The sequence below is a fragment of the Hyaena hyaena genome, unplaced genomic scaffold (genome assembly GCF_003009895.1).
Source record: "Hyaena hyaena isolate Hyena2069 unplaced genomic scaffold, ASM300989v1 scaffold_616, whole genome shotgun sequence".
Classification (NCBI taxonomy): domain Eukaryota; kingdom Metazoa; phylum Chordata; class Mammalia; order Carnivora; family Hyaenidae; genus Hyaena; species Hyaena hyaena.
Window position 1 is genome coordinate 680,568 of NW_024081247.1, and position 16,000 is coordinate 696,567.

Consider the following 16,000-nt stretch of genomic DNA (forward strand, 5'->3'; position numbering starts at 1 on the left):
CAAACTGGGAGCAAATATTTGCACAATACAAATCTGATAAAGACCTGTGATCCAAAATATACAAACTACTCTAGAAACTGAACAGTTAGAAATACAACCCAATAAAAGAGGGGTCAAAGATGTTGGGAAGCCTGGCTGGCTCAGTTGGTAGAACATGGGACTCTTGATCTTGGGACTGTGACTTCGAGCCCTGTGTTGGGTGTAAAGATTACTTAAAAAAAAAAAAAAAAAAAAGGAGGTCAAAGACCTTAACACACAACTCACCAAAAAGAAATATACAATGGCAAATAAGTATATATATCATATATCATCATGCAAATGTAAATTAAAGCAACAGTGAGATATCACTACACAGCTATTACAATGGCCAAAATCCTGATCACTGACACTACCAATTATTGGCAAGGATTTGGAGTAACAGGAACTCCCATGCATTGCTTCTAGGAATGAAAAATGGTACAGCCACTTTGTAAGACAGTTTGATAGTTTCTTACAAAACAAAATATATGCTGGGGTGCCTAGGTGGCTCAGTCACTTAAGCATCTGACTCTTGATTTTAGCTCAGGTCAGGATCTCATGGTTCATGAGGTCAAGCCTTGTGTTGGGCTATGTGCTGGCAATGCAGGTCCTGCTTAGATTCTCTCTCTCTCTCTGTCTCTGCCCCTCTCCCACTCATACCTTCTCTCCCTTTCAAAATAAATAAACATTTTAAAAGAACAAAAAAACCCTAAATATATAATAATTATAATATCCAGCAATTACATTCCTTATTTCATTCTCAAAGGAGTTGAAAACTTATTTCGACATAAAAACCTGCTCAAGGATGTTCATAGTGGCTTTATTTATAACTGACAAATCTTGGAAGCAACCAAGATGCTCTTTAGTAGGTGAATGCTTAAATAAATTGTGGTATATCCAGATATAGAATATTATTCAGTGCTAAAAAGAAATGAGCTATCAAGCCAAGAAAAGACATGAAGAAACCTTGAATGCATATGAGTAAGTGAAAGCATCCAATCTGAAAAGGCTATATACTGTATGATTCCAACTGGTATTTTGGAAAAGGAAAAGTTATAGAGACAGTAAAAGATCAGTGGTTGCCATGGTTGCCATCAGTAGGAGAAGGGATGTATAGGTACAGCACAGAAGGGCTTGGGGTATATGGGAAATCTCTGTACTTTTTCCCAATTTTGCTGTGACCTTAATAATTCTCTCTAAAATAGTCTAAAAGGTTATCCCTAATATGGTCATTGTGAAAATTTGAGCCTGATTGAATTTTTTTTTTTTGGTTGGAGTATATGCTTACCTAGTGTCTAACTGACTAGTTTATACCAACCCTAGCATTAGAAAACCTTGTCCTCAAATTCTACACAACTACCTAAAAGCTACACTACTTTGGGCAAACCACTTCACCCCAAAATGAACATACAAATAATAACTTCACAGTATTGTGAACACTGAATTAGTTAACATGTATAAAGACTGTAGTCTATAATAGATTTGCAGAAAACTCTTTCTTTCTATTTCCTTTTTTCTTTTCTACTAAGTTTCCAATTTGTTCCGGTTACTAGGATTTTAACCTGGAACCAGAGGGGCCTGACATTCTACCTTTCCACCCAAACTCCAGTATGTTCAAGCAAGAAATGCTCCGCATTCCTGCAGCTTGCACAAAATCCTTCTATTTAAATGTTGAGAAGTATTTAATATCTGATAAAGGCTTTCAAGATTTTCCTTGTTACAATATTACATTCTTCAGACAACATTGATTGATTTTCTGTTCATTCCATCAATACCATAATTGAATACACATTACCCTTTTATTGATTTATCTCCCATCATTGTGGATAATTTTATTCTGGGACTTGGCTAATCGTGTCTTTTCTGAATAGGTCAGTTATTGGGATTGAAGGTATGAAAAAACAGGGATAAGTCATCTGTAATAGCTGAAAAACTCGAGAAGCTGCTAAATATCTTGATTGTTCAGGGCCGCTTCTAGTGTAAAACTGACTAGGCACTGTACACATATGTTAATTTGAGGAAACATAATTCAGAAATTCCCCCTCTAAGGTTTCAAAAGGTTATTTCTCAGAGCTAGGTCAGAGGTGGTATTTGCTATAATTTCTAGAAGACATGAATTAAGGATTAATGTTAGGCAAGGATCAACAAATACATAAAGTTACCTGCAAGAAAAACATGATGCCAATTTTATGGTCATTTTTTACTTAGTCAGTGAAAGATAGTAGAGGTCATTACAAAGGCAGAATTACTCCAGACCGGATTTATCTAAGGACTATCTAGAAATTCATTTTTAATTCATTGCCACTCTGACATAGATACATCTACATCTGTGTACATCACAGAAATTTAATGCCCTATATATTCAGCTCAGAGATTAGTAGAAGTATTTAACAATGTGGAATTATTTCCTAAATTGCATAATTTCTTTCTGTTGCTTCTTTCTGCATATGTCTCTGCTACTATAGGGTTGGGAAAGGACTTGATTAACAATGACTCAATGTTTTCAATTTCACTTTCATAAAACTAGGGGGACACTTACACTTTGCCTTAGGTTGGCAAAGAAAGTACAGAAGAGTTACCTCAAATTTGCATTTAACTTATAAATTGCATTTTATGGCATCAGGAAAACTTAGAAAAGATAAGCAATTCAGTGTAACATCCTTCTTAATAATTGACTGACTCAGGCTAATGAAGTCATATAGCTGAAAAACTGAAGGTAGGTTGTGACAGCTATGAGATAAATACGTGAACAAAGGTTTCCTGTCAAATGAAAAAAAAGAACGTTAAGTAGCCAGATCAGTGGTTGATGTATTCATTGATATCTTCAATGAATACAATTAATTATTTGCCATAGGTAAATGTATATTAATGAATTTAAAAAATTATAAATAACATCCACAGTGTTATATATGCTAAACCATATGTAAAATAACATGACATAATTGAGAGTATTATTATTATTATTATTTAAATTAATTTATTTTTCAATTTACATCCAAGTTAGTTAGCATATAGTGCAACAATATTTCAGGAGTATATTCCTTAATGCCCCTTACCCATTTAGCCTATGCCCCCCCGTCACAACTGCTCCAGCAACCCTCTGTTTGTTCTCCATATTTAAGAGTCTTTTTCTTATGTTTTGTCCCCCTCCCTGTTTTTATATTATTTTTGCTTCCCTTCCCTTATGCTCATCTGTTTTGTATCTTAAAGTCCTAATATGAGTGAAGTCATATGATATTTGTCTTTCTCTTACTAATTTCGCTTAGCATAATACCCTCTAGTTCCATCCACGTAGTTGCAAATGGCAAGATTTCATTCTTTTTTGATTGCTGAATAATATTCTATTGTATGTAATATCATTTCTTCCTTATCCATTCATCCATTGATGGACACTTGGGCTCTTTCCAAATGAGCGCTACTCATTGATATTTTTCATTATTATTGATATTGATAGTGCTACTGCAAACATTGGGGTGCATATGTCCCTTTGAAACAGCATACCTGTATTTCTTGGATAAACACCTAGTAGTGCAATTGCTGAATTGCAGGGTAGTTCTATTTTTTTTTTTTTTTGAGGAACCTCCATACTGTTTTCCAGAGTGGAAGCACCAGTTTGCATTCCCACCAGCAGTGTAAAGCACATCCTTTTTCTCTGCATCCTTGCCAATATCTGTTGTTGCCTGACTTGTTAATGTTAGCCATTCTGACAGGTGTGAGGTGGTATCTCATTGTAGTTTTGATTTGTATTTCCCTGATGATGAGTGATGTTGAGCATGTTTTCATGTATCAGTTGGCCATCTGGATGTCTTCTTTGGAGAGGTGTCTCTTCATGTCTTTTGCCCATTTCTTCACTTGATTGTTTTCTGGGTGTTGAGTTTGATAAGTTCTTTATAGATTTTGGATACTAACCCCTTATCTGATATGTCATTTGCAAATATCTTCTCCCATTCTGTCAGTTGCCTTTTAGTTTTGCTGATTGTTTCCTTCACTATGCAGAAGAAGCTTTTTATTTTGATGAGGTCCCACTAGTTCATTTTTGCTTTTGTTTTCCTTGCTTCTGGAGATGTGTTGAGTAAGAAGTTGCTGCAGCCAAGGTCAAAGAGGTTTTAGCTTGCTTTCTCCTCAAGGATATTGATGGCTTTCCGTCTTACATTTAGGTCTTTTATCCATTTTGAGTTTATTTTTGTATATGGCATAAGAAAGTGGTCCAGGTTCATTTTTCTACATGTCACTGTCTAGTTTTCCCAGCACCACTTGATGAAGAGACTGTCTTTATTCCACCGGATATTCTTTCCTGCTTTGTCAAAGATTAGTTGGCCATACGTCTGCGGGTCCACTTCTGGGTTTTCTATTCTGTTCCATTGATCTGAGTGTCTGTTTTTGTGCCAGTCCCACACTATGTTGATGATTACAGCTTTGTAATACAGCTTGAAGTCTGGGATTGTATTGCCTCCATCTTTGGTTTTCTTTTTCAAGATTGCTTTGGCTATTCAAGGTCTTTCCTGGTTCCAGACAAATTTTAGGACATTTGTTCTAGCTCTGTGAAGAATGCTGGTGTTATTTTGATAGGTATTGCATTGAATATGTAGATTGCTTTGGGTAATATTGACTTTTATTTTTCAAATAACTTTGAGGTTAATTTTTACTATGCATGATTTCTAGCATACTAACTTTGGAACATACATGGTATGAAAAACCCACTGAACAACCCATGGGAAGGGACATAGGTACAAAACACCAAGTCTGTTGAACTGGTTCAATGTCGGAACAAAATCTCAGTTTCTCAGTAAAGAAACATTTACTGGAAGACAATCTAAGTATCCTAAGTTTAGAAAGCTCAAGAGAAAGTTTTCACTGAATAAAGTGCTAGTGCAAGGCTTGAACACAGAATACAGATCCTATATTTTACAGATAATTATATGATAGTAAGTGTTTGATAAGTAAAAGCCAAAGATGGGAGAAGTGTGAGGTGTGATGGACAAAAGTAGCCTGTTAAAGTGGTCCCTTACAGGGGTGCCTGGGTGGCTCAGCTGGTTAAGTGATCAACTTTGGCTCAGGTCATAGTCTCAGTTCATTGGTTTGAGCCCTGTGTCGAGCTCTGTGCTGATAGCTCAGAGAATGGAGTCTCCTTCAGATTCTGTGTCTCCCTCTCTCTCTGACCCTCCCTCACTCACACTCTGGGTGTGTCTCTCTCTCAAAAATTAAAAAAAAAAAAACACACATATTTCACTTAGCATAATACCCTCCAGTTCCATCCACATTGCTGCAAAGGGCAGGATTTCATTCTTTCTCATTGCCAAGTAGCATTCCATTGTATATATAAACCACACCTTCTTTATCCATTCATCAGTTGATGGACATTTAGGCTCTTTTCAGTTTGGTTATTGTTGAAAGTTCTGCTATAAACATTGGGGCACATTATGCTAAGTGAAATAAGTCAGTCAGAGAAAGACAAATATCCTAAGTATTCATATGTCGAAACTTAAGAAACTTAACAGAAGACCATGGAGAAGGGAAGGGGAAAAATTGTTTCAAACAGAGAGGGGGACAAACCATAAGAGACTCTTTTTTATTTGTTTATATATAGTTTATTTATTTTTGAGAGAGAGAGATAGAGCATGATTGGGGGAGGGGCAGAGAGAGAGGGAGACACAGAATCTGAAATCTCAGCACAGAGCCTGATACGGGGCTCGAAACCCACGAACCATGAGATCTGACCTGAGCCGAAGTTAGACTGAGCCACCCAGGTTCCCCTAAGAGACTCTTAACTACAGAGAAAAAAACTGAGGGTTGATGGTGTGGAGGAGAGGGTAAAATGGGTGAAAGGCATTGAGGAGGGCACTTGTTAGGACGAATACTCGGTGCTATAAGTAAGCACTGAATCACGGGAATCTATGCCCAAACCAAGAGCACACTATATACACTGTATGTTAACCAACTTGACAATATATTATCTTAAAAATAATAAACAACCAAACAAACAAACATAAAGTGGTCCCTTTCATGTGGCAAAATGGAGTTGGCTTTGCTAGTGTCTATGCCATGGAGTGGCAGACAGGGAGTGGCTATTCATCATATTTCTCACTTAGGAATAGATCTGAGGCCTATGAGCAATTCTTTCCACGGCACTGTGGTCTACTCATTAAGTGGTGCTCAGGAATTAAGTAACTGGCTGGCTTCCCTTTTCTAATATTACGCAGGGTGCAAGGGCACTTTCCAGCATCTCTTTTTCCAACCATAGGCAAGAACTCTTATGTTATATTGCAGGATGCATTTAAACCAAGCACCACTTTTCTGGTGACCCAGGTAGTTTAAGGTCAGTAAGAGGAAAAAGCAGACATAAGCGTTGATCAGCTACACTGAGCCTCATTCCTTTTATTCCTTCTGGGCCTCTAAAGACAAATGATTTTATTCACATTTATCAGAAGGAGGTATTATTTTTAAAAGACTAGCATAGTTTAAATTAAAATCAAATTATAACCAATAAATTCTAGTTACTTCTATTTTTTTTTTACAACTTCTAAGAACAAAAATATACAAACCTTGAATTTTCTTCTCACTTCTGCTATTTTTTGCTCTAATTCCTCTGTTTTAAATCTGGTTAGGTAGAAAACAGCACCAAGGTGATAAGCTTCCCTGTATAGTCGTTTAAGGAATTCATCATTTTTTGACCTTAGTTTCATCAAAGATTGGACTTCAGATTCAAACTCAGATTTTTTCCTTATACTGTAAAAAACAAAGGAAAAAGATTGATATGATTATTCCAACAGAGTATATATTAAGGGAAATACATTTAATAGTAGTAAAAAAGGAAGAGTCATATTTTATGTTGTCAAAAATATACAATAACCAGATAATTAACTAAAACTTGAATATAAAAATTATGACCCCAAATTTCATTTATTTTCTTGCTTTTCCTGTTGGCTACTCTTAATTGTCAGGCTGTGCTCAATCCCAGAAGGATAAGCGAATCAATAAGAAAGGTGGGTACTTCAAATGCTCAGTTTTTAGAACATTCATCCCTTCCTTATACAACAATCCACCCTTTCTGATCCTATATAAATTATTATTAACAATAGTCAAGTATGAGAAAAATCTAGTTCATGAAAAAGACAAGTAGAAAAAAAACCCCAAAACTAAACAAAGTATTCAAAAAGAAAAAAAGAAAACCAATAGCTGAAGAAAAAGAGTTAACAGAGGAAAAAAAGTATGACATTAATATCATTTTAAGATTGGATACCACCTTTTCCCAGATACATACACTGAGGCACACAATGTAAAAAGCATACATTCACAAATGAAGGTAACCAAGAAACTAGCTGAAGGTATCCCGCCAGATGTGCTACCTGGGCAAGGTTTACTGAATCAACAAGGGTTTGTGAGAGTTGTATTTTTTTGTGAAAGAACCAACTTACCACTGAAGACTACAGGTTTATAGAAAGCTAGGAACTATGGCACTGGGAAGAAAAGACCCAGAGTCTGAGAACTAACCAATAGGTAAAGAAGAATTTTTTTTTAAGTGAAACAAATGAAAATAGAAACAAAACATACAAAAAGCAGTTCTAAAAGGGAAATTGATAATAATAAATGCCTCTGTTAAGAAAAGGACCAAATGCCTCTATTATCTAACCACCTAACCTTACATCTCAAAGACCTAGAAAGTAAGAACAAACTAAACCCAAAGTTAGGAGAAGAGAAGCAATAACAACAATCAGAGCAGAAACAAGTGCGATAAGCCAACAACTATAGAAGAGATCAACAACAAAACAGCATGGTTTTTAAAATATATATAAATGAAACCAACAAAAATGTACATGAAAAAAGAAAGAGAAAACTCACATAAATAAAATCCAAAATAAAAAGGGCCACCTTACAACTGATAACATAGAAATACAAATGATTAAAGAAAGTACTATGAACAATCATATGCCCACAAATTGGATGCCCTAGAAGAAATATATTCCTAGAAACACACAATTTACCAAGACAGAATCATGAATAAATAGACAACTTGAACAGACCAACAGTGAATAGGAAAACTGAACTAGTAATCAAAAGATCCTAATTAAAAAAAAGACTCAACCTGATAGATTAATCGGTGAATTCTACCAAACATTTAAAGAATAACTAATGCAAATTGTTCTCAAACTTGTCGGAGGCCATCTCCGGCAGGTCCAGGGGTCCCTGCAGGATGGACGGTGTCGGCGAGGGAGGGGTGAGAGAGCCCCGAGATTCTTTCTGATCACCAGGCAGGCATCTCCGCTCTGACTGGGGCTCAACTTTATTTTATCATTAAGTGTTTGGGGGATGGGACAGAAGTGTGGCATTTGCCTTAGACAATGGTTTCTGATAACAGACTTCTTTGATAATATAAGAATTTCCTGGAACATAGATTTGTAGAAGACTCCTGCCTCACTTTTACAAAAGTGATTGAGGTAGGGGATTTAGATGCTCTTCTTAAGAGGAAGGAAGGCAGGCATCCAGACAAAGTTTTTAGCATAAAAAGGGTGAAGTTACTTCTTTGTTGGCAGGGGTCAATAGCTTGTTTGTTTAAGGTGGAAGTATCAAAATAGGTCTTACACCTTTGCTCTCATAATCACAAAAGAAGAAGTTCCTCAATAGGTTCCTTCACAGGGAGCAATTAGCATATACAAGGCCAGAAAATGCTCCAAGCAGAAACAAATGGTGAGGGTGGATATCTGCCCTTAACTCTAAATTAGGCTCTTTGTCTCAGGGCTATAGACTCAAGCCCCCTTTATTATGTAAGTCTTGTATCTGCAAGGCCCTTAGGAAGAGCCTTTTTACAATCATCCACAGAGCTTTTATCTAAAATCTCTTTTGTAAAGGCAGGAACATGCTTTTCCTTTGGAATATTGGTCTGATGTGGAATATTGTGAGGCCTGGTCAATACCAGCAGCCTCATTTCCAGCATGAGCCAGTAGTAGCAGAAAGAGATACCAGTTTTCCTTTCTCATGAAAGGAGCTGTGCAAACACTGCCATTTCCTTGCTGTGACTGCCATCCAGAGAGGCCGGTGCGGCTCCCGGCACAAACTCTTCCAAAAAATGAGGTCAGTATTACCTTGATACCAAAGCCAGATAATGTCATTCCAAGAAAAGGAAATTACAGACCAGTATCCTTGATCAATGTAGATGCAAACATCTTCAACAAAATCCTACCAATCTGAATTCAACAACAAATTAAAAGGATCATATATCATAATCAAACTGGCTTTATCCCCAGGATGCTAGGATGGTTCAAATATGTAAATCAATAAATGTGATACACCACTTTAGTACAATTAAGGACAAAAATATGATAATTTTAATAGATGCAGAAAAAGTATTTGACAAAATTCAACATCTATTCATAATAAAAACTCTCAAAAATTGTACATTAAGGGAATGTACTTCAACATAATAAAGGTCATGTATATATAACAAGTCCACAGTTAACATCATACTCAGTGTAAAAAGCTGAAAGTTTTTTCTTCTAACATCATGAAAAAGCCAAAGGTACTCTTTCTTACCACATCTGTTCAACACAGTACAGGAAGTCAAAGAGTATTTAGGCCAGAAAAAGAAGGAAAAGGTATCCAAATCAGAAAAGAATAGCTAAAGTTTTCTGTTTGCAGATGACATATTATATACAGAGAATGCTAAAACCTCCACCAAAAAACTAGAACTGATACATAAATTCAGTAAAGCTGCAGAAAAGAAACTCAATATACAAAAATCTGTTGCATTTCTATATACTAACAATGAACTATATGAAAAATATAAAACAATCTTATTTATAATAGCATCAAAAATAATAAAATATGGAGAAATAAATTTAATCAAGGGTGTGGAAGGAAGATCTATACATTGACACTAAACAAAAGACATGGATGAAAGAGATTAACAAACAAAAAAACTTTGACAAGGATGCCAACAACATACAATGGAGAATCATTTCTTCAATAAACGGTATTGGGGAAACTGGATAGCCACATGTAAGAGAATGAAACTGGACCTCTATCTTACACCACTTACAAAAATTAAATTGAAAAGAATTAAGGAATCAAATGCAAAAACTAAAACTACAAAACTCTCAGAACAAAAACAGGGAAAACTCTCCTTGACACTGGTCTTGGCAATTACTTTTTGCATATAACACGAAAAGCACAGGAAAAACAAAGCAAAAAATCAATAAGTGGAACAACATTGAATTAAAAAGCTTCTGCACAGAAAAAAAAATCAACAAATTGAAAAGGCAACCTACTTAATGAGAGAAAAGAGATTTCAAACCATATGTGGTAAGACATTAATATTCCAAATATATAAGGAACTATATTATATAGCTCAGTAGGGAAAATCTAAATAACTCAGTTTAAAAATGGATAAAAGACCTGAACAGACATTTTTCCAAAGACATAAAAATGGCAACTATGTGAAAAAGGTGTTTAACATTACTAATCACCAAGGAAATGCAATTCAAAAGCATAATGAGGTATCACCTCTCATCAGTTAGGATGACTTTTATCAAAAAGACAGAAAATGCTCTCAAGGATGTGGAGAATGGGAATTCTAGTATTCTGCTGGTGGGAATGTAAACTGGTATACCCATTATGGAACACAGTCTGGAGTTTCTTCAAAAAATTAAAAATAAAGCTGCCATGATCCAACAATCACTTCTGCATATACAGTTGAAGAATCCTGTCATTTGCAACAAGATGGATGGACAAACAGGACAGTATGTCCAGTGATATAAGCCAGACAGAGAAAGACAAATGCCATATAATCTCACTTACATGTAGAATCTGAAACAATAAACAACAACACAAATAAATTCATAAAAACAGAGTGAAATAGTGGTTAACAAGGGCTGACACGTGACGGAAATGAGAGACACAGTGGTCAAGGTGTGTGTAAGCCTTCAGTTATAAGTAATCTCTGAGGACCTACTGTTTAATGTGGCAACTACAGTTAAAACTACTGTATTGTTTACTTGAAATGCGCTAAGTGTACAGACCTTAAGCATATTCACCACAAGAGAATAACACAGTAACTATATAAGGTGATTGATGGGTGATAATTATATCACCAAGTACATGTATGTCAAACCATCAAAATTTATGCCTCAAATATATACAATTATGTCAAATATATTCCAATAAAGCTGAAAAAGTTTTAAAATATAGAAAAGAAGGGGCGCCTGGGTGGCTGAATCAGTTGAGTGTTCAAATTCTGCTAGGGTCATAATCTCAGTTTATGAGTTCAAGCCACGCATCAGGCTCTCTGCTGTCAGTGCAGAGCTGCTTCAGATCCTCTATGCCCCTCTCTCTCTTCCCCTACTCCACTCATACATTGTCTCTCAAAAATAAACAAACAAAAAAAAAAGAGAGGAAGTGCATATAACAAAATTATATCTGAAAAATTTCCAGTACTAAAAGCCAACCTGATCATTAAAAGGAAAAGTCCTATATGATGTTAAACTAGATATATTACACAGAGAGAAGTACAGACACACCCAGACATGGAATTGTAAAGTTTCAGTATTCTGAAATAGGAAGAGAAAATTCTTAAATTCTCCATGAGATTACCTACATGAAGTGATACCCAAATGGCATCAGATATATTATCAAGCAAAACTAAACAAATAACTGATACAAGATGATGACTAGAGTAAAATATGGTATCAAACACTGGAGGGTTGCCTTTTCAGGTGCTCTCATCTCACACACACACACACACACACAACTATGTGAGAAGATGGAATGTTAATTAGCTTGACTCTAGTAATCATTTCACTATGTATATCAAATCATCATGAGGTTAAACCTTAAGTATATATAATTTTTAAAAAACTAAATAAAAGAAAACATTAAGTACCTTTAAATTAAAACATGGCTTTGGATCTAGAATAGAATACTTTGAGAAAATTCTGATATGAATAGATTGAATAGAAAACAGAATGTGGGTTTATGGGAACAGGAATGTTCACTTTAATTAAGATTTGGTATAAAAAATAGAAGGGTAGAGCTGAGATTCAGGGCTCTATTTTATCTTGAGTTTGCTACGATGAACAATATTATGTACAGAGAAATAGTAATAGTTCATGGGAAAGAGGATATAATTGTATCTGGAAAGCCCCTGAGTGTGTAAAAGTAAAGAGCATCTGCTTGGAAAGTGTGTGGGTGATGGGCACTCCTCTATAATAGCTGTTTCCATTATTATGTTTTAATACAGGAATATAGTACATAAAAACAGATGCAAATAGGCTGGCAAGAAAAAAGGTAATTCTCATTTGACTGCATCTTTGTTCTCTATTAATTATTTGAAAAGATTATTAGCTTTAAAATGAGAATAGGGAGGGCACTTGTGATAAACTCTGGGTGATGTAGGTAAGTAATGAATCATTAGATTCTACTTCTGAAACCAATATTACACTGTATGGTAACTAACTAGAATTTAAATAACAACTTTAAATGGATGAACGAATGAATGGATGGATGAATGGATGGATGGATGAATGTATGTATGTATGTATGGATGGATGGATGAATGAATGAGTGAATGAGTGAATGAATGAATGAGGGTGATGTGAGTAATAGGAGTGAAGAGCATGAGAAGATGGAATAATGAGTCAGAAAAACTGGACACTCTCTGAGGGCCTCTGACAACAACCCCTTGTAAAGTCCTTTGACTGTCTCACAGTATTTCACATGTTCATACATTTTTTTATAAAGTTTGTGAAAATAATATATTTTAACCAAAATTTATTAAGACTACTTTCTTTTTCTAGTATAATTTATGCTTTGTCAAGTGGCATTGAATTGGTTGTGGGAATTCTGTATTCATAAGCTTGTATTCCTTTTTCATAAAGAGATCTCACATTCTATAAAATTTAGGGCCTACCCAAACAGGACTCAATCATTGTGAGATTAATCAACACAGCTGTGTTTTACTATAGTCACATGCAACTGTTTGGCTCTTGCTTCAGTTCAATGATAGGGCTTTTCAAGTCACAGAAATAAAATTTGAAGGAGATTTAAATGAAGACTGATTTTTGGTCAGACATAACTAAGATCTGTAAGAATGAAGGAATGACAAGAAGGTAGGATATACACATCTACTAGGAATAATAGATTAATCATCTTAAAGTATCAAATAATGGAGTGGGGGTACTAGTAGAGTAAGTAAGCTGGAAAGAGAGGTGTCAGCTCTGAGAAACTAGATTTTTAAAAGTGAGAAGGAGGTGACTCTATGACTGGAAAGGTAAAACGTAAGGGTGAAACTATAAGAGAAGGTGGTTGGTATGAGATGGAAGAACAGACTGTTGGGAATGCGGAAGTCTAAAAATTGAGAACCCAAGTTCTTGTGCATACTGAACACAGACCAAATTCAGGTCTGATTGCCTCTCCAGAGAGAGAGAGAGAGAGAGAGAGAGAAACAGAAATGGGAAGAGTAATTTATTTGTGAAATTTTAATTCCTTACAAATATGTCTACAGTAGGCTAAAATACTGGTGAATAATTCATTTTGAATGGTACATATACCTTTTTCTCTTTCAATAGATGAAAAAATAAAATCAAAATGAAATACTTTAAGAATACTCATTGAAAAGTGTACTGTTAAATGCTGAAAAAATCATATTCTATACTCCTGTGAAGTAACACAAATTAATAGGCTGGTAAGATACAGCCAAGCGAGTATGAAAGACACCGTACCCTGTGGATTCATTCTAAGCATTCCAGGCTATTTAACAACTTCAATAATATTCTAATTGCTATCTCCATAAATAAATCACTACCCTGTTAACTCTTGATAAACACATTTCATAAAATATACCAGTAAATCTTTATGGTGTTCAATAGCTTTTTTGCTCATTTCCCTCGATTATCAACCCCATCTTTGGATCACTGCAGTTACAATGGCACTGTCTTGCTTGAGGTACAGTAGAACATTAGGAGTAGATATTTTGAATATTTTACAGAGCTTGAATGTAAGAAAATGTCTATACAAAAATTCATACCACACAGTCAACTCCAAGCAAACGAAATACAAATTAATCAATTTCAAATCATCTTAAATAAGTTCATTTTCCTTGATTTAGGTTCCTGAAGCCTGCTTATCACTTGAATAAGTAATCAAGTGAAGTTGCTTGCTCAAGTCAAATGTCTCAAATGTAAAGGATTTTTTACATTTCTAAAGGAAGCTGGCCTATCTGAAAGACAAAATTACTAATTATACACTGTATTACAAGGTAAACAATTATGTGTCATTATCATCACCAAAAGGTCTTGCAAATATTTGTATGTGCAAATATTTGTATGTGCAGAGTCATGAACAAAGTCTGTTAAAAAATATGGCCTCTATCTTTCAATGTTACCAGTTTTAAAATGAACCATATATGAACAATAGATCAATACTGAATTAATTATGTAACTTATTCAGAGTGTAACAGCTGGAAATGACATCAAATAGATAGTATTCTAATGGAATCCTAGAATATATGTATCATCCAAATTTGAAAATTTTTGATGAGGATACATACAAAGATGTATGAATGTCAATGATTTGTTTTAAAAGTTTTTATTATTATTTTTAGACATAAGGAAAAAAGAAGCTGAGATTAAGGGGAAGGTGATTTGGGTAAATGGAACAATAAAAATAAAAACTAAAGACTAAGAAGAACAGAGCTCTTTTGAGAAAGCAAGACGTATAGTCAAATATAGATGGAGAATTAAATAAAGTAATAAACTTTTGATATATTTTTTAAGTAGTAAATGTAATGTCCATAGTATACTGTAACATGCCAGAGATAGGAATCAAGATTTGGAGGTAAAAAGGGGCGCCTGGGTGGCTCAGTCAGTTAAGCGTCCAACTTCAGCTCAGGTCATGATCTCATGGTTTGTGGGTCTGAGCCCCCGTCGGGCTCTGTGCTGACAGCTAGCTCAGAGCCTGGAGCCTACTTCAGGTTTTGTGTCCCCCCCTCTCTCTGACCCTTCCCTGCTTGCTCTCTCTCTCTCTTTCTCTCACTCTCTCTCAGAAATAAATAAAAGAAAACATTAAAAAATTAAAAAAAAAAAAGACTTGGAGGTAAAAGACAGTATTTCTGAGAAAGAACACCGATTTTGGATTCAGATAGACCTACATTCAAATCCTGATTGTTCTTAATGTAATGGGGGGGGGACACATTCATACACCATTTACTTATATGTAAAATTTGCTTAATAATACTTACCATTAACGTTGTTACCAAGATTAAGCTTAAATAAACTGAGAATATATACATTGTACTTATATATGTTGCACAATATATACAAATGATTTAATAAATAGTTTTTTGTTAATTAAAAAGTATGGAACAGTATGGATCTTCATTACAGTGACATCTGGTTTAATGAAATGGAAGACAATGAGAAAAAAGGGTAAATAACCATTAATATTGCTTTCGAGCAAAATGAGGTATCACAAGTGACAGCAGAACAAACATATACCAGAGTAAATAGGAGCAGAGAGATACTGAAGCAAAAAAAAAAAATAAGGATAATAAATTTTTATATTCAGCTTTCATTAGTTCATTATGTGGTTTATTTAACACCACTGAGAAAAACACACACAAGCACAGAGACACACACAAGCACACACAATGCCTAAAGCAAGGAACATAGCTGAGAGGAAACACAAAAAAACAAACCAACAGTAACTGTACATAGTGTGACAAATCCTGGGAGAAAAGTGTCTGAAATCAGAAAGGGTCAGTTAAATGGATACTTATGAGCATTGACTGAATAACAAGTGCTACCTTAGGTGACTGGGATATACAGATGAATTAAAACTAAGCTCATGATTTATATTCTCATGAAAGAAGAAACACACACACACACACACACATCTCTGTGCAATCATAAGAACAATAATAAACAGAATAATAATAAATCATAAGTACTTAATACCACCGTGTTTTGTGGACAGGGGAAAATAAGTTACAAAAAGG

The 16,000-nt window shown here is 35.0% G+C and overlaps 1 protein-coding gene across 3 annotated transcripts in view; it reads right to left on the reverse strand.

Moving 5' to 3' along the window:
- The window catches only part of CCDC178 (coiled-coil domain containing 178), a 431,956-nt gene that overhangs the window by 297,256 nt on the left and 118,700 nt on the right, over positions 1-16,000 (reverse strand). For all 3 annotated transcript variants that reach the window (XM_039257381.1, XM_039257382.1, XM_039257380.1), the window contains exon 13: positions 6,561-6,744. In XM_039257381.1, the coding sequence (XP_039113312.1) occupies positions 6,561-6,744 (184 nt within the window). The remainder of the gene's footprint in view (positions 1-6,560; positions 6,745-16,000) is intronic.